General features: G+C 40.4%; 1 protein-coding gene and 1 long non-coding RNA gene across 3 annotated transcripts in view; one reads left to right on the top strand and one right to left on the bottom strand.

The window, feature by feature from the left end:
* Window positions 1-3,511: 3,511 nt before the first annotated feature.
* LOC110089844 (mitotic-spindle organizing protein 2A) lies at window positions 3,512-21,283 on the bottom strand. 2 transcript variants are annotated; one of them, XM_072998292.2, is made up of 4 exons: window positions 21,012-21,283; window positions 19,489-19,604; window positions 7,469-7,657; window positions 3,512-3,825 (listed from the first exon to the last, which is right to left on the bottom strand). In XM_072998292.2, the coding sequence occupies exons 1-4, from the start codon at window positions 21,158-21,160 to the stop codon at window positions 3,692-3,694; spliced, it is 588 nt and encodes a 195-aa protein (XP_072854393.2). In that variant the 5' UTR covers window positions 21,161-21,283; the 3' UTR covers window positions 3,512-3,691. The 2 variants fall into 2 exon arrangements, with proteins under 2 accessions (XP_072854393.2, XP_072854394.2); XM_072998293.2 differs by having other exon boundaries at window positions 7,520-7,657; window positions 21,012-21,281.
* LOC110089843 (uncharacterized) overlaps window positions 20,459-23,096 on the top strand; it is a 34,812-nt gene continuing 32,174 nt past the window's right edge. The window contains exon 1 of the long non-coding RNA XR_012086636.2: window positions 20,459-20,581. This is a non-coding gene — a long non-coding RNA (uncharacterized LOC110089843). The remainder of the gene's footprint in view (window positions 20,582-23,096) is intronic.

Below are 23,096 nucleotides of genomic sequence, written 5' to 3'. Positions count from 1 at the left end.
CTATAATTGAGCCCGACTAGAATGGTACATCTACATACACATGATATTCTGAGACAGGCAGTTCTGCCTGATCCTGATCTCTTGAGTCTCAGATCTATTACTTCATCCGCCAATGACTGTTCTTCCTGTTGAATATTGATGATGTTAACAGTCTGTCTTGGTCCCACTGAAGGACCCTTAAAGGATGCAATTTGGTTTCCATTTCCTTCTTAGATGTATGTCTTAACGTGAAGAGGTTGGTGTGTGCCAAGGATGCTCCAAGTAATACCATCAAGATACTAGATTCCATTATAAAGTAAGTCACCAAAGGTGGAATGGTCAGTGCTAAAATATCAGATTAAGGTGCATCTTGTCCCTTTCATCAGTTGTTGGTCATATCAGTAGAAGTACCAGTGGTGGAGAAACTCATAAAGGGAAGGTATTGAGACACAGCAGTAGTGGAAGATGACACTAGCAGAGGATTTTTTTATACACACTGAAGCTCACTCTTGTTAGTATTCTGCAGAAAATGGCAATGGTAGACCATTTCTGACTATTTTATACCTTGAAAATCCTATGATGAGATAGATCAAAAGAAAACAAGAGAGTGCTGGCAAATGAGACAAGCAGATCACAAGGCACTCGATCAGCTATTGGGGAAGGAGCAAAGGATAAATTTTTACAGTGTTACTGCAAATGAAATAGATTAAAAATGAAAAAGTGTATAGTTGCTGATGCACACAGAGGCAAAAGAAAGTCCAATAGTGTACTACATATATCATCAGAACATTAAATATGAGAAGTGTGAATAAAGGTAAACTCAGAATCAAAAAGCAAGAAGTGTAATGTTTAAACACAGCAATACTTGAGGTGAGTGAACTACGGTGGAGTAGAATAGGACATTATAAGTCAGATAATTACAAAGTGTTTTGCTCTGAAAACGGAAATGAAGAAATTAGGTGGCATTAATAATGACATACTTAACGAGCACCTAGCAGCCATTCTGACTGAATAATATGAAGCAGACGTCATAGAAAGCCTATTAACGCAACCATCATTCAAGTCTATGCTCTGACTACAAACAATGAAAAAGAAAAAATGGAAAGCTTTTCTACATGCAGCCAGGAAGAAATTGATCACGCACCACGAATGGATTATGGCAAACTGCGCTACAAAAATACAAAATAAATCAGAACCAAACATCATTTAAGAATGTGGCCTAAGAGTCAGGAAATAAAGCAGGAGAGCAACTTTTAGAACTTGGTTAAGCTGCTCTTGGTTTATTAAAAAAAATTAATGCTTCAAGTAACTTAGACAATTGTACACATCTGTGTCACTGGATGGCAGAAATCTAAAAGACTCTGTACTGTAATTGGAAACAGAAGACAGAAAAACTCTATTATTTTCTCCAAAAACAAGACCAATAGTGAACTGTACTACAGACATTAATTGTGAACTACTAATATCATGAGGCTTGGGCCAAAGAATCAGAAATGTCAAGGCGTAATAATATTCCTGTTTAAATTCTTAGTTGGCACAAAGCTTGGAATGTATTTTGCATGGAAGCTATTTGGGACTAATTAGCCCTTTCTTGTCGTACTTTAAACATACATGTGAGGAATCGGCCTGCATGAATACAACTCTCACAAGGCAGAGGGGCAGAGAGAAGCTACAACACAAGACAACTGACGTGCCTCTCGGCCTTTAATGCCTTGGTGGAGGTGTACTTCAATTCAGGTGAAAGGCCACAGAAGAGATGCAGGGGAGAGGTCAAGGTAGCAGATAAGTGCTATCCAAACTGCTGAGGTAACAGGACTGCTCAAGGGATCAGAAATGCAACTGGGAGTTAGACAAGAATACAGAAGGGAGCTGCTGCCCGCAGGCTACAAATAAACTAGGAATGGTGAGGAAATACTGCAGGCCATAGTTCAAGCAGCCACATGACACCCCAACTGGAATAGTTAGTTACCTGCTCAGGGCACAGCTCTGTAGCTGGATCTTGCTCAAGAAGTCAGGTTATTTGTCAGCTGTCTGCACTGAACTTCTTGCTCCTTTGTTCTATTCTAGATATACTGGCAGCAATCTCACTTTCTGATACCAGGCGTTATGGAGTCAAACCAGCATTGCTGACACAGAAAGAAGCAGCACATGTAGCTTTGAGAGACCCAAAAGGATTGGTGGGGAACAGATTGGTGAGGATAAGCACTGGTATCTGGTGTAGGTAAGAGCTAAGCATATTCAGTTGGTATGGAAGGACTGTGAGAAGGGGAGAACAGGAGACCAGAGGAAGGCAATGGCCGACATCTTAAACCAGAGAGCACTCTATGTGGTGGGATTTTGTGACCAAAGCAGCATCTTGTTTCCTCTACTGGCCAACCAAATGCTCACACAGGGGCAACAGCTCTTTGAAACTAGTGTTCAGAGGCATGCGGACACCGAGGGCAGTATATACCCATCACTGACTAGTAGCAACTGATTATCTTATCCTCCATTATTTCAACCATCAAATCCGGTGGCAACAGATTCCACAGTTTCAAGTGTGAGCTACAGGAGGCATGTCCTGTTTTAGTCACCTATCACTTGGCATCTTTGACTGAACTCTGGCATTTTGAAATAGAAAACTACCTGCTACCTCCCCACCACGTCTAATTTTCTAAACTGCGATTATATTCGTATCCTAGATCCCACATTTTTTTTGTAAACTAAAAATCTGCTAAACCTATTCCTCATAAGAAAGTTGCTGCTGCTGTCTGATCATTCTAATTCTCCTTTACTAAACCACTTCAGCTCAACAAAATATAGCAACCATGCGCGTGCAGATTATAGATGGAATATCGGCAACCTTTATTCTCAGTTGCTTTCTTAACAGTCCCTAATGTCAAATTTGCCTTTCTCACAGCTACTACACATTGGGACAACTTTTTCATGGAGCTCTCCCACGCCACCTTCCTGACAGTTTAGGCACACCGGCATGGAATGGGATTTTTTTTTGCCCCACTGTGCATAACTTCACATACTGAGTCACACTTGCCACTTTAATGTAGCATTCTGAGATATCTTTCAGAATTGCTCTTTGATTTTGCCACTGTGAATATACTGGTGCAACTGGGAAACTACACCACCTACTACCTAACTGCACATTACTGCCATCCAAGTTAAAAAAAACAGTGGTTTCAATATGTTCTTGATCTTAATAACAGCACATTAGATCCTTTTTTCACTTCTTGTTTTCTGTTGATATTTCTTTTGCCAATGTTTATGCATCTTTTTTTGTTCCATTTTTTGTAAGATAGCCATTTGCTACAGAGGGCAGGGAAGAGAATGTGCGAAGCTGCCTCCTCTTGCCTGGTTTGTTTGTTCACAACAGGTGTCATACACAAGAGACTCCAGCCACGTGGTGGACGTGGCAGCTCAATATAAAATGCTATGTTTTCAGTTTAAATGCTGAACTTGATCAATTGAATCGCAGTGGCAAAATATATCCTAGGATTATAACCAGATATCTTAAATTAAGGAATCAAAATAACCAGGATAGGTTCACTTGGATTTTTATTAGTATTACATAGCAAGCAACTTCCACTTCATTTACGTAAAATGGTTTTCTGAAATAAGCTGTATATGACATTTTGCAATATTACTATTCTTGACTAGTTATATTTGCCACTGTACAATTTCACAGCAAACCTGGAACCACACATCCCTTCAAACACAGCTATGCACTCTTCCCAGTTTTCTGCAGCCTGCTGGCACTTGGTTGCCGAGGTACTCGTTGAATAGATCCTTCCCGGTTACTATGATCTGATACAGGCTGGGTTCCAGTCGTCGCAGCAATGGTTTTGGTTCTCCCTGGAGAAAAACAGATACTAAGTTCAGAGCTTTATTAAGACCAAGACACCAACTGCTAGAGTTGCTGTCAAATAGACTTATCTAGGGAATGCAAAGCAGCAAGCTTCAGGCATGATTAGGTGCAGCCGTTTAATCAATATTCAGAACAACCTATTAAGCCAGGCTCAAATACTGTAATAGCTTAATTTAACATAAATAAAAGCAGTTTCTTAATTAATCAATGTTGGCTAAAATCCTGTTTGCTTTTTCCATGTATGCAATTGTCTTTTTATGTGAATTGCAGAAACAGTGTCATCACCCCCTCATGCATATGTACAACCTGCTATTTTTAACTGGGTGATCCCTGGCTTGTGTAACTGCAAGTAGGAGATTGCTGGAGCAATTATGGGGCACTCTGCCAATGGAGCAGTTACACACAGTGATTGCTAACAGGATTTTAGTCACTAACACAAGAATGTTTTCCTCTGCCCCCTTAGCATACACAGTAAATACTTTGAAAGCATAACTAACCAATCTTCCTCCCTGAACATCATCTCTTAAATATTCCTTGCAATTGACAGGATGCACAAACCCAGCATAGCTTCTTTTATCTTTTTTCCCTTTACTCTTTCCTCCTAAATATAGGAGGAATACATAAATATTGTACCTATACAACACATGTCTTGCATTTCTGAGATAACGGACAAACCACTTTGCATTTTGTCATTTTGCTTCTCTGTATAGATGCAAGAATTGAAAGGTGCAATAATTGTACTGCCATTGATAGCAACATACAATGCATATCACACAACAGGGGCTGTACCTGTATTTCTCTTTGAAGCAGACACAGCTGCACTTTCCTCTGTTGCTCTCACTCAGAATAAACTATCTAAAGCAATTAAGGATTTAATTCATTTCAGCCAATAATTAACTAACTAAAGCTTGATTCATAGACTTAAATGTGCTTTCCAATCAGTTAAGTGGGACTATAAACCATTGTGTCATGTGCAAGTTCCTTTCCATTTGTGCCAATTTTAGGAAAGAGTCTCTCCCACTATGCAATTAGCATCAAAGTACAGTAATAAAATATTTTGCTTCAGGATGAAAATATGTAGCTCTCTGTTCTTCCCTTCTAGAAACAACTCTGAAAATTTAAGGCATCAGTACTAAATTTTATGCAAACTATGTGCTTAAGGTAATGTTATTATGTGGTTTCAGTTGGAACTGACTTACAGGGACCTTATTGGGCATTTAAAGTAATGTACCAACCTAATATTCCAAAATGGCACTCACAGAAATTGATAATATGCAAAATACATGTCTGATATTTTCCAATTATCTGGTTTAAAATGAGGCTGCCACTGATGAGTGCAACTATGAAAGGCCACTTGTAGTCAAAGTGCAACCTTCCAAATGTTCCTGACTGCAACTCCAAGCATTCCTCACCACTGGCTAGAGCTGCTGGGAGTTGCAGTCTAACAACATCCAGAAGGCTGTACCCTGCTCTCTCTCCCCCCCCCCCCCTTGCTGTAGACATTTATATCTTAATGTTAACAAAAGATCCTCTCCTGTTGCTGCTGGCTATAGTGGGGCCACTACCACCAGTAAGTGGAGAAAACAAGAGCAAATGATTTTTTTTCCTTATTAAGCACACATCTCTACCCCTGCCCCCCTCACCCACAAGTCCAGTTTTTTAGGCATTTCTGCTGTCACACACTTGATATGAAAGCACTTTATTTACTCTGCAAGATGAAAGCAGTTCATCTACTCTGCAATGTATGTTAACATGGGCTTGGAATTTTTATTCTATTATGCTATTTGGTAAATTTGTTTAAAACCATTCCGACTATTATGTGTAACAGACTGGAAAAAAATTGTCATCTTTGGTTCTCCAAGCTTCTTTATTCCTCATTCTCTTCATGACCCACCAAGAAAGAAGCTGGTCATTCACAGACAGAATCCCAAGTATTTCATCACTATTCTCTTCTGTAAATGCATATGATACCTTTTGGATACATTTTTCATGTGAGTGCAGTGGGAACTGCAAGAAGCTTTTACTTTATATTCAAAGGCAAACACAGAATTTTCTCCATGCACAATCATTATGGGGTAGACCACTTCCATCAGTCTTCTTTCATGTCAGATGATAGTCTAGACTAGCCTAGACATGACCTGCCACTCCAAAGGATGCATCCTCTTATGCTAGGAGATGCTGCTGGGTTTCTGCTATCCAACTCCCAGCTGCTCTGTTACTTTCTGCATAGCAAACTCCTTTGAGCTACAGTGGACCCTCGACTTACAGACGGCTCGACTTACAGACGGCTCGAGTTACAGACTTCTCTGGCTGCAAAATTTAGATTCGACTTGCAGCCAGAGAATCGACTTACAGACCAGAAAAAAACCAAAATGGAATAAAAATAGAATAAAAACCACTGGTTATGGGATTAATCGGTTTTCAGTGCATTGTAGGTCAATGGAGATTCGACTTACAGACTTTTAGACTTGCACCCACCATTCCAATATGGATTAATTCCTTAAGTAGAGGGTCCACTGTATATTTAAATCACCAGAGAAACAGTGAAAGACTAGGAAAACATTGGGTTGACAAAAGAAATCTCTTTTTCTTGTGACATTTGAACAGACCAAACTAATCCTTGAGGGTTTAAAAAAAGGCAAACAACTTCACAGTCAAGTTTAAACTGGAGTATTTATACAAAGGTTTTCATGTAGGCTCTGTCCAAACATTGAATTAACATATCAAAAAGAACAGACAGAATGTTTTAGCCCAAAAACTAGAATTCTGAAGGAAAGCACTGTATTTTGAATCAAACAGGTTATGCAGCCTCAGCATTTTAATGACAGAAAAGAAACTCCACACCAACATTTCAACCAAAAAAATCAGCCTGAAGTTTCCCAAAAATACAATATGTAGTATAGCAAGTCGCAAACTAATATACTGGGTGAAGTGGACTCTTTAACAGGAGCCTTAAAATGCAACAGGAGACTTCCAGATAGAGTAACACTGTCCTTTATTACATTGGAAGCACTGGTATGAGCAGCATAGTCCAAATGAGCAATGCATGCCATTTCCTCATGGGGACACACTGCTGCATGGATGCAACTGTAGTGCCTAAGATGGCAAGAGCAATGTGCAATTTTACTGCTAAATTTTGATCAGGCAACTTTTCAGAAGCCACAGAGAAATCTGTAATAATCACTTTTGCTGGAAAAGATTTGTGTTAAAGAAAATATATAGGTTTCATCAGCCTCTTAATTCAGCTGTGGTACCACTGGCAGCTCATGAGCCATGTCGGGAGGTGGTGCTTCATCCCACCATTTCAAGGTGTGGTCTTCCCACTGCTCAGAACATGGGCCATCCTTACTGTGCATCAGTAGTCCTGAATATTCCCTGATTTATTTATTGTTAAAACCCATGTCAAGTTATTATAATAAGAGCACCCTTTTCACAGTTTTCAAATTGTAAGAATTCAAAGTTAAAGCACCAAGGACGTTTAATTGGAAACAAGTTCTTTTGAAATCAATAGTACTTCTTTCCAAATGAACGTATTTAGATTTGGAAGCACACAAACCACTTTTTAAAAGGAGACTCTTTATTATCACAGATGACTTTGCTAAAACCCAGTAGATTACTAACACACACAACCTGCAAAAGGAGAGAACAGGCAGCAAGAAAACTGGAAAGAGCCAGGGGGACCTTGAGAGAGAGGCGCGCAAGCTGCAGCAGGACTGTAGACCACAGCCTTAGTGACTCTTATTCGTGGAGCTCGAAGGACAGAGGAAAGTGAAAGTGGTGCAGGGATTTTACTGGTCTTGGCAGAGACAATTGGGGGCTCTAATTCAAAGAGAGACACAGAAAGAAATTAGAAAAACAACAAATAGACACAGAAACAGATTTGTGAATGATCAAGTATCTCAACAAATGGTTACAGTTACATAAATTGAATGTTTCTCTGTAAGTTGCCATTATAGTTACCTTCTATCCTTTTAGACTACCCATACTTGCTGGGGAAATTCTAAACTCAAATATTTGTATCTGTAGTACAAAACTGCGTTTTAATCGGTGTGAAGAATTTTGGAGAAAACAAGGGTTGTATTAGAAGGGCAGCTTACTTACCTTATAGGTGAAAACAAAATAAAAATAAAAACAAATTAAAAAGTGCCACTATTTTGGTCTTTTTTATTTGTTCATTTTTATTTTTACAGTATTTTGTTTTTACCTATAATGCCTGAACAGACTAACATGGCTACCTCTTCTGCAAGTTACTTACCTGTAACTATAGTTCTTGGAGTGGTCATTCATGAATTCACACATATGGGTTGTTTCCATGCCCGTGCAAAACTCCTCAGAATGCTCCAGAGCTTAAACAGTCAGACGGTCGATCAGCCCCTCCCAGTGCCCGTGTCCAGGCGGCCAACAGCCATCCCTGTTACCCCAGCCTGCCGCTGCATGTAAGGCAGATTAGTGGCATGGCAAACTGAGGGGAAGACGGATGTGGCATGTGTGAATTCACAGATGAGCACTCAAAGAACTACAGTTACAGTAAGTGACCAGTCTTCCTCCTTTGTGGTCCTTGTGAATGACACACAAGGCAACTAACAGGCTTGCTTACCAGCTGGTGGGATGTTACACCACTACCCAACAAAGCCTCCATCTTAGCCAATATGTAATGTTTAATGAATGTAGAAAATGTAGACTAGGTTGCAGCCCCACAGGTATCTGTGATCTGGACTCCTTTAAGAAAGGAGAAACAACAGCGCTAGTCAAATTATCTTTCAGGAACACAGGGACTGTTTTCTTTACAAGCTGCTAACAGAGTTTGATTGTACTGATAAGCCACTTGGATAACTGGCTATTTGAATTCCCATATGTGACATTTGGTAACTCACAAATAGTTTGTTGGTTTTCCGTATGTGCAAAGTCCTTTAAGTATAGAAAGCCAAGTCTCAGTGAACATCCAAAGGGTTTAAAGTTCTCTCTCTGAGGAGGGTGATAGGAAAAAGGTAGGGAGCACAATGGACTGATTGAGATGGAACACAAACTATTTTAGGTAAGGAGATATCAGGAAATGCTCTCCATTAGAACATCAAAGGATGCAAAAACCCAGCTTGCAGGGATTGCCTCTATAATTGTGCACGAGGAATGACCAACATTGTTGAGGCCATCAACCCTAGTAGTTTCTGAGACATCTCTACATCTTGCAAATTGAGGACAGGTTTCAGGCCACCATTCTTTTCCAGGACCATAAAATACTGCTTGGACTTCTTGTCCTGCCATTTAGCCACATTAGGTTGTTTATACTTATACTGAGAACAGTAGTGAGTTGAAGAGGAACAAAGATTTCTGCCAGTCCGAAAGTGTTCTAGATGTGGAGTAAGTAAACAGGTCTTCTCCAGATGGGTACCGTTGATGCTGGTACTGAGGATAAAATCCCATTCTCTTGGCATTAGCCCTCTTTTTATGAATACTGTCAATAGTATCATCCATGTTCTAATTTAAAAGACCTTCCCCACCAAAAGGGAGGTCTTAAATCCTTGTTCTTGTGTTTATTAGAAAGGCCTGCAGAACGGAGCCAGGTGTATCTCCTTAGCATAACTACAGCAGGTAAGTTTTTAGTGGCACAACTGGTGGCATAGCATACCGATCTCATCTATTGGGCTGCAAGAAATATGATCTTCTGATGACATTTATAAGCTAGTGTTTTCTCCTCATCAGGCAGGCTATGTAGAAAAGACTGAATCTGGTAAGCTCCCATGATAGTTAGCAATCTGGATGACTTGGTATATGGCAGAATAAATTCTTCTGCCCAATGGATCATTTTATGTCCCTCTCTGTTTTGGAGTGTAGTGCTTTGATGTCCCCTTGTTCTAGTTTGTGCAGCTTGAACTATAATAGAATTTGGCTGTGGATGTTTGAGGAGATAGGAATCATACATATAATAAATTCTATAGATTTTTGATGCATCTAGAAGTGGGTTGTGAACTGGACAACTTGTTCCACACTTTCTTAGTAAGATCTAGGAGAAATGGCAGCATGTTGATGAAAACTGGAGTGGGGGCATCCTTATTCATCCTCAGAATAGAGATGAAAGTCATCAGAAGGTGATGGTGCTGTTGCTGCCATGTCAGACTCTGGTATAGTAACTAGTTCACACAGGGATGATTCAGTGCCAGAACCAGAGGTTGAGAATCTTCAGTGATGTTTTTCCACAGAACATCTAAATGAGGCTGAATGTTTTTGGTATTCTGAAGAAAGGGCAGTAAGACAATCTTTCCCAGAATTTTTTTCATTTGAGTCATTTTAGAAGGACCGTATGTCTCAGCATGAGGAAAAGTTCTGGTAGACTTGTGTGGTCTACTGCACTACTGACTCATTGTATTGGTCCAACTCAGAAGAAGAGGAAGGTGAAGTGCTAAGCATCTTCCTTGTACTTCTGCTCTTTGACTTTCACACCAACAGCACAGATTGATATTGAAACGGCGTCGGTGTCAAACAGTTATGTGTGACACACTTTGGTGATGGACTCAGAATTTCAGAATGATGATGTTGCTGTTGTTGAGCCGTCATTTCTAACTGAGGGCTTGGAGGTGGAGAAACCTTCAGAATGGAAGGCTGCCTCCTAGGCAAGCATTATAGATGAAAACAAAATACAAATAAAGATTATAAAAAGTGGTGGCACTTTGAATAACTTTTATATTTTTTAATGTGAGCTTTTATGGACAAGTCCACTTCATCAGACAAAAGACATTTCTTAAGTAAGTCACAGCTCTTTTTATGAATACCATCAATACTGTTTTATGTGTTGCAACACATAGCTTTCAGCTAGTATCCAAAATTGAACTAATCAATTCAACAATCCTCACCAGTATTTTTTATGAATACTGTCAATACTGCTTCATGTGTTACAACAGGTGACTGTCTATAACTGGTATCCTTGTCAGTTTTAACAAGGAGAATGAGTTGGAGGTGTTGAACACCACAGTGTCAGGAAGAGTGCTTCCTAGATTCCACGTTCTATGGCTCAGAGTAGGATGTCTTGATTCCAGCTGTTCTCCCTCTGTAATAGATGGGAAGGAATCTCCAGTTCCATATCTTGGAGATCTAGACACTTGTTCCTGGCCATAGGTGATTTTGAAGTGGGGCCTCCAAACCAGTAAGGCATGAAAGAGAACTAAGGTGTCCCCACAAATGAGCCAATCTGCTTTCTTTTGTACAACGCAGGATAATGATGAATGATGGCGGAAAGTAACAATCAGTTCCAGAGTATGGAAAGCCTCAAAGATTCCAAAGGATATTCCTACATATTCCTATGTTGAGTTTTACATGAACTCTTACCAGGGCACCTTTTCCAGACTGCAGAAACTGAACGGGAAGAGGAGTCATGCGAACATGAGTGTTTCTAAAGACAAGGCTGATCCTGGTGAGAACAGTCTTGTAAGGCAGATAGTTCCTGTAGTGAGTGCTGGAGTGATTAGCTCCATTCTGGAGACTGGCTAAAAGCTAGATACAGTAATTGGTTTGAGGTTGTCCTGTCTCCTCCTCTGAGGCTGAACCAAGACAGACAAGGTCGGTCTCAGTATGAATGGCATGGGTGTCTTGGAAAGCCTGAGGCTCTTCACAATAGTCTTTAGGGATCTTTGGATTGCTTGTCGGAATCTTTAACCTTGTTTGGTTTTCTTAGTGGGAGCAGAATCTCAATAAATAAGCTTAGGCTTAGTCCTCTTTCTCAAAACAGCAGGGGATGATCTTTTTAATGTCGAAGTCATGGACCTTGGAGCAAAGGACTCTGTCAAAACTGACAGTATATTAATGAACGGGGATTATTGTGGTGCTTCTTGCTCTTTGAGAGGATGTAACGGCAGGCTCGATGTGTGCAGGTTCCATATATGGGGCCCAAAAGAGCCTTGGGAGAATGAGCCAAGTTACTGAAGAGATATCTTTAAGTGAGACTGGTGATCTTTAAGTGCAACCTTGGTGAATTTTTGACAAGGCTGGCAAGATTGCATCTGATGTTCCTCACTTAACAAGTAGTTTGAGTGTCCATAGGTGAGGGGCATTTTACTTCTAGATGAAACACACTTCTTGAAGGAGTCTGTGGGGCCATAAAAGGCAGGAAATCTTCACAGACAAAGAAGAGAAAGTTTTACAACAGAAAATTAACAAGTTGAAAAGTTTGACAAATAGGGCCTGGAAGGAAAAGTGTCAACAAGGAAAGAGAGAGAACCTCCAGCCAGAAGAAATCTGAAGAGAAACAAAAAAACTAATTCTGTTGTTTTAAGGAAGAATCATGAAGGGAAATGAACAATGTATGATAAGAATACAACGAAATTATGAAAAAGAGAGGTCTCTCTCTTTTTTTGAACATGAGGCTTTGGTAACGTTCCCAGAAACTTCCTCAGCAGCAGCAAAAAGGGAACAGAGGGATGGTCATTGGGCACATGGACATGTGCAGTGGGAGAGGCTGATCAAATACCTGACTTTTTAAGCTCTAGAACATTCTGAGGAGTTTTGTGCATGTCTGAAATAAGCCACATGTGTGATTCACGGAGACCATAAAGAAGGGCTACTTAACAAGTCTATTTTGATCTCTTTCTTTCTTCAATAACTTTTATAATGCTGCTTGATTTTTGTAAATGTATAACACTATATATGGATTTTGTATGAAAAGCCCTTAAGTTATTAAACAATAGTGTCATACTCAATAACTTAAATCAGTGTGATCTAGGATTGTCAGACCCTGGGGCTGAAATCTGTAATTGCTGTGCTTAATTAGGTCTCCCACCAAAATGAAAAGATTCAGGATAAGTAATTCTGGAAGAGGAGAACATTTGATTTTATTATGTGTGGTGACTTTAATACTGGGCGGATAAAAATCAATTATTTTTAAAAATCAAATTGATTTAAATTGTCTAAAAATCCAATTTATTTTATTTAAACTACGATTTAAATAAACTTGATTGAAATCAAATCCACGCTGCTTTAATAACAGGAAACCCATCCCCTCCCCATTGCCAAATGGAGTGAGTGCACCAGCTCAGCATAAATGTATTTTTATGCATGTTGTGTCCATTGGATTTAAAATGTATGGCAGAAAATTCACACTGTTTCACTCTCACACAGACATGTACACAAGAATCTTTCCCTGGTTTCAGGTTTTGGCCCTGGAATCTCAAGGAATTAGAAGCTGATGACCTGGCAACTCCAGTCTAATCCTACTTGCAAAGGGTTAAACAGGTGAGAGAAAAGATAGAACACATTCCACAGAATAAGGCCAAAGAAAGATCTGGCACTTTTATGGTAATCTTTGCTGTAGCCCCATGCCTAAACTAGGCATAGCCCAAAGGTAAACTTCTTTGTGCCATGGATAATACAACCATAGCCATCTCACTGGACAACGTTTTGTTAGCTCTCTCCTGTTTTATAAGTTCTCACTCATGATAGCTCAATATACAACACAGCCAAGCATTTATTTCAACCATTGTTCAGGACAATTGTAATATTCTTCATGTCCTACGAAAAAGTGAACTTACTGCCTTGTGTTTCACATAAAAGAATTTCACAAAAAATTCATATGAAAATTCTTAGCCTTATCCTGTAGAATATGGACTTGATTAACTCTGTACACAACTCCCTATGCCATCAAGATCAATTGGAAGTCTGCTGCACCACATTGTTCCATCTCTGCAAAGAATCACTGTTTTGTGCTGTAACCAAGAACAGTTTACAGGGTTATTCAGTTTCAGTGTCTGTCAGCGCTGATCAAGAACTGCTTCTTCATAATGCAAAAACCGTAGACTAGGGTAATATATCTGTGAAGATTCTCAGTCATCCACGTGAGGTTATCTGAAAAATGAGTCATGAAAACTGGACTTCTTTCTTATTAAATTGTAATGTTTCACTACTCATCCAAGTAGCTTCTTCAGTCTGAGGAGAGTTGGTAGGAGACCCTCCACTTTGGTTTCACTTCCCCTGGTCTGAATAGGCTCCTTAGATGGACAAAGGACGGGGGTGGGTGGGAGTGAAAATCCCACTTCTGTAGTCCTTCTTCACCCATTGTCATGGGTCATTAACAGCTGTTAACAGTGGCCTTTCTGGTGGACAATGACCACAGAAGTGGGATTTTCACTTGCTCCCATCCTTTGTCCATCTAATGAGCCTATTCATACCACTGCTAAGAATTCAGCAACACATACTGTCACACCATTACTCCTGACCAATGAGAAGTTTTAAATGGTTAAATAAAAGAACAGATATTCCTATTTAATGCCAGTGCCAAAGTATGGACTCACGTGGGCCTGGATAGTGTGAAACCAAAAATTCAAGTGTAAAACTAGTTGACATCATGGCAAAATACTTGTGAATATAACTGTCCTCCTTACTAGAGGACTAGAAAGTATCTAATCTATCAATATTCTAATATTTCCATCTCCTCCCCATCCTATTTTCTTGTGTGCCATGCATTTTTAAATTGTAACCTAAAAGGACTATCTTCCTGCTGATATTTGTAAGCTGCTCTGGAAAACTTTTTAGCTAATGAGTAATGTAATTCATGAGAAGAGAAGACTCCCTCGAAAAGACCCTGATGTTGAGAAAGCGTGAAGGGAAGAGGAGAAGGAGGCGACAGAGGACAAGATGGTTGGACAGTGTCATTGAAGCTACGAATATGAATTTGACCCAATTCCGGTAGGCAGTGGAAGACAGGAGGGCTTGGTGTGCTCTGGTCCATGGGGTCACGAAGAATTGGACATGACTTAACTTTTGCGTAGTTAATGAAGCAGATGTAGATGATTTTCTGGAATGTGAGTATGGACTGCATATGAGTATGGACTGCCACTGAAGGCTTGTGAGAAGGAAATTACACTATGCAGGACAGCTGTAGATCATGAATTATATTCTGAAATAAATGGAATTTTAGTCTGTTTCATATAGCTTGTATATAATGTAAGACCTGTCATTGTGTTTTAGTTTTCTATACCTGATACGGCTGACCTATAGTTGTAATAACAATAAAGTTAGAAGTTATTCTGGAATGGTTTTAGTTGGAAACTATAGGAGACAACAAGTGGTGTTCTGTCATTCCCTCTTCTAGCCTTGTCCTATATGAGATTAATAGACTCTTCCTGGTTAATCATCTCACCTTATTCCTCGATTTTTGTTGTTTTTCCACTGCAATGAGTGTACACTATAGTCTACAAATGTCTACATTATGAGCCTGTATTTGAAGGGCATGGAGTAGATATAGTTACTGCACACTGTGAATTATTTGGTGTCAGAATGAGCTGAAAAACAGCCAAGTTTGTAGAGGACATAAAACAATTACGCATAATGAAAACGCAAGTGGATTGCAAAAAGCTCCAAGAAAGGAACTCTCCAAGCTGAATTAAGAGGCAGTGAAATGTCAAATGCAGTTCAGATCCCATCAGTGCACATGTAAAGTTACATCAATGGGTCTCTATTGGAAATCAATAACAAAAAAAAAGCTCTTGAATTTTTTTAGCTCAGTGAAGATGTTAATCAAGCATGTTAGCAGTTGTGAAGAAAGAATAAATTCATGACAACACTGCTCATTAGAGAAAAGATTGGTGGAGAGAAAAGGTTAAGTACATCTCTCATAGTTCTTTATTCCAAACTTCCCTCTAAGTTTTTTCCTTATAAAGATGGTCAGTCAGAAATTTTCTAAATGAAAATGGAATCAACTCTGAACTGCAGGAGCACTTTTCTGCATAATCAAAGACCATCTCAGGACTGAAAATCTCTACTGAGGGCATACTCAGGTCATGACTTACTCCTGAATTTCCACTTATGTCTCCCACTACAATTGCATCCTGGCCCTTTCATAACATTCTGCGCCCAGTTAATACAGATACACCTCAGTATACATTAACCATGTTATGAATACTTACAGATTAGGAGCTACAATCAAACTATCATAAGAAAGAGAAATATGAACAGCTTTTCCACCTTTATAGAAGATTGCTTTCTTGGAATAAATTAAAAAGAATTTACATTCCAGTTAGCAAGTGTTTTGCAAATAACATGCGATGGAAATAATTCCACAGAAGAGTTGTGGCAGGCAGAACACAACACTAACATTTCTGATACTGAATGACAACATTGTTGCTGTGGGGAAATTCAAAACCAACTTGATTCTGAGGCCTAGCTCTGAATACAGTATTCAACTAACCAGCATCTGACAGCCTGGCAGAAGCATACTAATGAGAAGTGCATCTGTTTATCTTTGATTAGCCAAGGTCACGTTGACCAGTCTCCTAATTATGAGAGCGGTTACAACTGCTTTTCTGTGAGAACCCATCTCTTTGTCAGAGGCCTGGAAAGTTCTGGTCTACTCATGTTGTGACTGATTCATGGATTGTGTTAGAAGAATCTTCTGGAGGATCACCTGTCTTGTGCCTCTTCTCCATGGATGCCCAGTGGGGGCAGTCTTGATGTAAGGGTAGGCAGTATCTGTCTTTATCACTGGCTATCACACACTGTCCTCACCTAAAGAAATAAAGTTTCACTATTTCCTATCTCCTTATTCACAAGACTTTTCTTACATTCAAGCTGTTAACATCTCCTTCTTGAGGGCCAGCTATTCTGTGTTCTTGCCCACACTTTTCTGGTCCCTGTCAAGGGGCTTCTACTTTTTGATGTGGGTAGGATCACTTTGGTTTGGCTCAGTTGCAGCACATATCATTGCTGGAACTGATTGAAAGCAAGCCCTCCAGTTTGAATTTGCAAATATTTTGCAGTTGCTTAATAAACTACTGACTTCAGGATATTGACAAATTAATCACTTCCCTTGCTTGGCACAGGGAAAGGGAAGTGTTTTATAAAAAAAACCCTCTATATAGACTATTGCTGGAGCATTGTATCACTTAAAAAAATTTAAAAAATTTCTTTACCTTATCTTAAAGGACCCTTCAAGAAACCACCCCTAGCTGAATTCATAGTTTGTGCCCATCTCTAGTACAGAGAATGCCAGTTATTGATAAATGAACCGATACTATGCCTATTGTTGGAATCTGGAGGAAGGATGAAAAATGCTGATTTGCTAATTATACAACTGATTTACTAATTATAAACTGGCTTGCTAATTATAAAATTTTAGGGTGTCGTTTTTCAAGAAGTGATCTTTCAGAGAACCTTATCAATATTTATTTAATACTGTTAAACATCCTCAAGACGTTAGCAACTGTAAATATTCCAGCCATAAATCAAAATGATATAAATACATATGAATATAGAAGAATACTACAGTACCAATTTATTATTTTCTTAGCAAACTATTCAAATGATTTTAATTTTTGCTATGTACCTATATCAGAAAGAGAAAATGAGAAAAAGACATCAAAAAAGAGATTGATCTCCATTATGGTTTTTTCCGCTTAAAAAAATGGAGGTAGAGGCTATAGCAGTGGGATTAGAAGAATGACAGACAACTTTCTGCACACCCAGTTTAGTGCATTCATTATAATAGATTAAAGGGGAAAGAAAGCAAGTCCAAATGAAGGATAAATCCAGTACAGGCAAATGACTGCATGGTTCCGCTGATGCCAGTGAATGCCAAAAGAATTAGCATACAACAGAGTCAAGCCATGAATGTTTACAGCTGAAGAGAGCAACTGAAAAGAAAGAGCGCATGGCCTGTTGTACTACAGATTTGTCTGTTCTTAAAAGCTTGTCTCCTGTTGGATCTCTCTGCTTTCTTCTTGTTGTTCCTGAATTCTTATCTCCAGCCTTGTATTCCTAATGGCAGATTAGCCCCTCCTAGAGTCCAGAATTTCTATGACAAACGGCAGTCTGGTCTTCTGTTACTTGATTCTCATCTATGTAGCGATCCACACCCCATTTTATCAACCTTTCTTCTTCCTATGCTTCTATTCAATGAGACTATAAACCAGAAACTGTGTTTTGATCAGATTACATGCAGTGCCAAACATGAGCATTGACATAATTGCTCTGAAGGGTCTTAGCTAAGGGTATATGATGCTGTGACAAAAGCTGCCTACCAAATGTGCTCTTTTCTACCTGCAGATGTGGCACAAGACATGTTTCTTCTGTAACAGGACAATAGGTTCCAGAACAACAGTACACATGGAGAGTAATTTTTGGTCTTTTTCCTTCATACAAATAATCCCTTGTTTTTCCAAATGCTGTCTCAAAACAGACACATATGGATGATCTGGCAGGCATTTTTAGACTACAATTACAACATTAAACATTATGTATAGAAGCAAATCTGACTAAAATCTGACAAGCTTACTTTGCAGACAGATTGGTTTGGGTTAGCCTGAAAATAAGACAAAATTGTTCAACTGTATTATCCCTACAATTGCATTATCCCTGTAATAGTTCCATGGCAGCACTCCTGCTGTTCATACTGAAGGTCATTCATTCATTCATTCATTTCCTGAACCTAACCTACTACAACCCCTTGCCTGCCCCTCCCTTTACCTGGAACTGGAATGTAACTGTGCTATGTGCTCCCTTGTACCATATAATGCCAATAAAGGTTTCTAAGAATGAAAAATACTGAAGGTCCAAGACTCAACTCCTAGTGTCACCAGGTAGGGCTGAGAGAGGTCCCTTTTGAAACCATAGTAAACCACTGCCAACAGCCTAGATGGCTCAGAACTAGATTGGCCAGTGATCTAATTTAGTAAAAGACAGCTTTGCATGTTGTTACTAATACAAAAATCTATGACCACACATCCCTTTGGATCTACTTTTTGTTTGCGTGAAGCTCTCTTCTCCAGATCATACTCAGGGGCTGCTAAATTAAATAAGAGAATGCCAGCAAAGAAGGAGGTTATGTGTCTTCTATGCTCACTCAGCACATGGATGGAATCCAATAGTTAACGTGATCAGACTCAAGTAGTGATTAAAATACAGAAATAGTCAAACTTGATCTTCTAGGCTCGACCAAAACTAAACAATGCTAAATTGGTTGTCTGACAGACATTCAGTTTATGTTACAATTATGTCTCTTTTAACCTCTACCTGAAGTCTCCCAACGGTTCCCTTTTCCTTTGCCTCACACTACTCCTTTATCTCACTCCCCCGAACTCTAAACAATTCATTTTTCTCTATACACTTCACATTCTTTAACCTCCTCCCACAGTATTCCAAGGGCTGTGATAGGCTGAGGCTCACAGAGGGCAAACATTGGTGGTGTCTGTCACAATAAGGTATTATGCGCAGCCTAGGAATTGCCAACTAAAATGAAGTAAATAGACACATATAATGAGGCATATTCAGAAAGATAATTTTCTGATGGGTTATCTGCATGAAGAGAATATAGATTATGCTCTACTCCAAATATAATCTGAAATTAAAGAATAAATCAGAATAAATATTTTATAAATTCTAACACCAGTTTAAATAAACATTTTTTTTAAAAAAATCCAAACACAATGCCCAGATTTACATAGATTCACTTTTCAATCCCAGAATTGGAAGTCTGATTTTAACATCTGAAACAGTGATGATCCAACTACACTTTGCTACTAAACATCCCCTTCCCTGCAGATACGGAAATTGTCAGCAGAAACATTAGAACACACTAGATGCTCAGAGGTACTTTAGTTCCCCTGGCTCCAATTACTCCCTGAATAATAGCAGGATTTGATACATTCTTTTTTGACACATGGGGTACCACTGACCTCGTGCTGATTCAGAAGTGGCTTCAGAACTGAGTCTCTGTCCAGCACACATGGAGCGGAGCATCTGAAAGATGGCTAAAGGTGCCACATTCATGCGGAGAAGATCCAGCAGGATCCTAGAAGAGCACATATTTGTTAAGAATCCAATTCCAATACCCACTGCCTGGAAGTAGATTATTATTATTTTGTTATTTTTAATGTATTGTTTAGGCCCCTGTTGAGTATTACACACACAAAGTTCTAACTGTTGAAGTTGCTGCATTGAACTGACAAGGTGCGTTAGCTATAAGCCTGATCACGTGTGATTAGCATATGATTACATATCTGTCCATGCAGAAACATTGGACAAGAACCTTAGGCACAGTTTCTTGCTATCAGTTGAAAAATGACAGCTATCTATACGAAACAATAAAGAAATCTGAGCCTTTATTGTAGATTTAACTGAGAAGCAAAGTCTCCCAGTCAAAAAAGAGAAAAAACAAAAATCATTATTCTTTACATTCACTCTTTGATTGATGTAAGAATGTGATTTTATTTATTTTTAAAAACTTATTTATAAAATACATCTTCATCCTTTCTTTACTATCTCCATATTGCAAACTGGGGCTAAGAATGGCTTACAATACATCAGCCATTTATTAACTCCAGTTTGTATGCATGTGTCTGTAGCTTAACAGTGATTTAGCATTACCCTACAAAGTAATTCTGGCCATAATACAAGTTAGGCGGAGGGGCTAATGTTGACAGAGAGGTTTACACAATTTTCCAATGCAGTCCAGTTTATTTTCTACTCATGAGAAGCAGGTGAAGTTAACACCAGGTTCCCACTTCAACTAAACTGACACCTACCCCAGCATTTCACAAATTGTCCCATGGGGGGGGGGGACATCAGCTGCTAACTCCTGCACAGATCCAGTTGTTTCTGTTTTGCTTTAGTTATAACTGTAAAGTTCTTTTAATATATCCACCGCAGACTTCTGTGACCCAGATTCAAGGGCTGTAGGCAAGACGCAGGCCAAAGATCTAAATATATGAGACGACCATGCTCAGGAAGATCGACTACATCACAGCTAACAAGGATGCAGCAGTTAAGGTACTGAGTTAATGGTTTGAACTGGAACAGAACAGAAGCCATTCACGCTGTTTTCTATCAGTTTTTGCTTTAAAAAAAAAAATCAATACGCCAAACAATAAAAGTGCCGGGGTGTAACGAGAGTAATTCTGGCTCAACTGAGTCATAGGATGAAAATGTGAATTCGGAGCCCTCAGCAGGTCCAGGCTGTGTCCCAGGAGGACTCAACGGGGTGAGTCGGTGCTTTGGGCCTCGCGCGCTACCCTCGGTGCAAGCCGGAGACTCGCGCGGGGTCAGGAAGGAAGGGAAAAGAAAGGGGGCAACGCCCGCCTTGCCCTCCACTGAAGGCCGCCCTTCTCCCCTAACCCCGAGCGGCGGCGGCGGCGGCGGCGGCGGGCTGCCGAAGGCCCCGCCCGCAACCCCCCTCCCCTCCCCTCCTTCGCTCACTCACTTGAACACTTCGGGATCGAGGCCGGTGCCCGCCGCCTGCGCCAGTTCAAACAATTCCGCCTCCTCGGCGGTGAGGAACTTCCTCCGGGCGCGCGGCCCCCCGGCCGGGTTCCCCTTCCCGAGCCCTGCCTCCAGCGCCGGGCCCGACATCTTCTCTCCCGGGGGCGCCTAGTAGTCCATGAGCCGCGCGGGGGGGGGGGGGGGGAAGCGAGGCCGGGCGCCTGCCTTCCACGTCTGGGCACCTCGGGACGCTTCGCCTTAGGAACGGCCCTTTCCAGTTTTGGGAATTGTAGTTTTTTTTTTTCCTTTTTATTTTTAACTGACCGGCAGAGACCGCTAGCGGGCAGATTCCCTGGTTGGCCCCGCCTCTCTCTCTTGCCGCCATTTTTAAAGTATCAACTGGGAACGAGTGAATGGGATCCACTGTACAGTACATGGAAAAAAGCAAGTTTACGCGCGAGGAGGAGAAGGAAGCAGCGGGTTTAGGCTGTCTGCCCGAGCGCCCCCTTCTGTCTGCCTCCGCCGGTCCCTTGCCAGCCCGGATTATAAAATGCCACAGCCGCCGCTGGGGCTGTTTTAGGGCTGCCTGCATTATTCAAAGTGGTGTTTTTTGCGTGTACTGCTGTGTATTCATACATGGGCAATGAAAACCTTATTTTCCGACCCAGTTGATGTCTTCTTGTGTCAGGGATTCAAAACGACCATTGTTTAGTTTGTATCTGGCATGCGGCAGCAACATTTGAGACAAGTGTACCTGTGTAGGTGAGATCTGATAAGCAGACAAAAACAGGAAGAAAACTCGAATATGTTCTCTGGCAAAGGAAATGTGAAGGTCCAGTGAGTTCAGAGGGACTGTGTTATATCAAACAATCAAGGAAAAGCCAGAGTTCCCAAAAGGGTGGCCAGTCAACCCTCCCAAACATCACCCAGTTTATGAATGTGGGATATTGTGCTTCTGTATTCAAAATGCACGAGTGCAACATATACAACAGAGAAACATACACACGCTCTAAGCTCTGGGGCAAACTAATGTTGCCGTGCTTGCCCACTCTACTGTGCAGAATGCAGACTAAAAAACTATCTGTAAATTTCCAAACTCTTGCTCTACTAACATGTTGCCTGCAATTTTCCAAAATATGTCCCCTCATCTTTTGAAATTAAAAAAGGGAAGGAGGCTGGGAGTTAGCAAAAATTGTCTCTTGAAACCAAGGTTCAAATCATCCACACTATGTAAAAGATGGACAGTGAAGAAAGACTGGGTGGAGTGGGGAATCAACTCATTTGAAATGTGTTGTTGGAAGTAGGTTTTACAGATACCACAGACCACCAGAAAGGCGAATAAGTGGGTGCTCAATCAACTCAAGTCTGAACTCCCATTAGAACAAAAATGAGTCAATTGAAGCTATCCTGCCTTGCACATAAAATGAGAATACAGAACTGAGGAGAAAATACAGTTGTGAGGGTTCAGGTCCAGGCTCCTGTTTTTCTCCAAATAAATCACCAGACTTGTGGGGTTTCGAAACAGGGGTAATGTTTATTGCAGTATTTAACAGAAAAACGGTGTCACCAACAGTATTCCAACATTTCTCTCCTACCAACAACTGGTCAGAAAGAGGCTTCCACTCATCATCCTTGAAGGGATTTCCCCCTCCGGTGTTCCACGGTCCAGGCCAGTCCAAAGACAGGTTATGGCTTAATACTGTAACAGGCAGCCCTGTCCTCACCTGTCCGTCACAGCTGGGGAGTGAATCATCAGCCAATGGGGTGATGGAGGGTGGGGCTGAAGAGGGAGGAGCTGGAAGAAAAAGGGGTGTGAAGGGTGTGTGGGAGTTGAGATCAGGAGTGTGTGAGAGAGAAAGAGCTTGTTTAGAGGCCTGTGTGCCTAAGTGGTCAGTGAGGGAAGTCTGTGATTGATTAAATAGGAAACAGTGATTGACATTGTGATTAGCTACTTGTGATTTTCATATTTTATTTTGTTATTTCAATAAACCTGTTTTGTTTTGAAGGAAACCTTTGTCCTTCTTAAATAGTCATTACAATTGGTGGCAGCGAGTGTGAAGTGATGTGGTGGGCATTCTGAGAGGCC

Source organism: Pogona vitticeps, chromosome 4 (genome assembly GCF_051106095.1).
Source record: "Pogona vitticeps strain Pit_001003342236 chromosome 4, PviZW2.1, whole genome shotgun sequence".
NCBI classification, from domain to species: Eukaryota; Metazoa; Chordata; class Lepidosauria; order Squamata; family Agamidae; genus Pogona; species Pogona vitticeps.
This window is presented reverse-complemented; position numbering and strand designations above follow the sequence as displayed.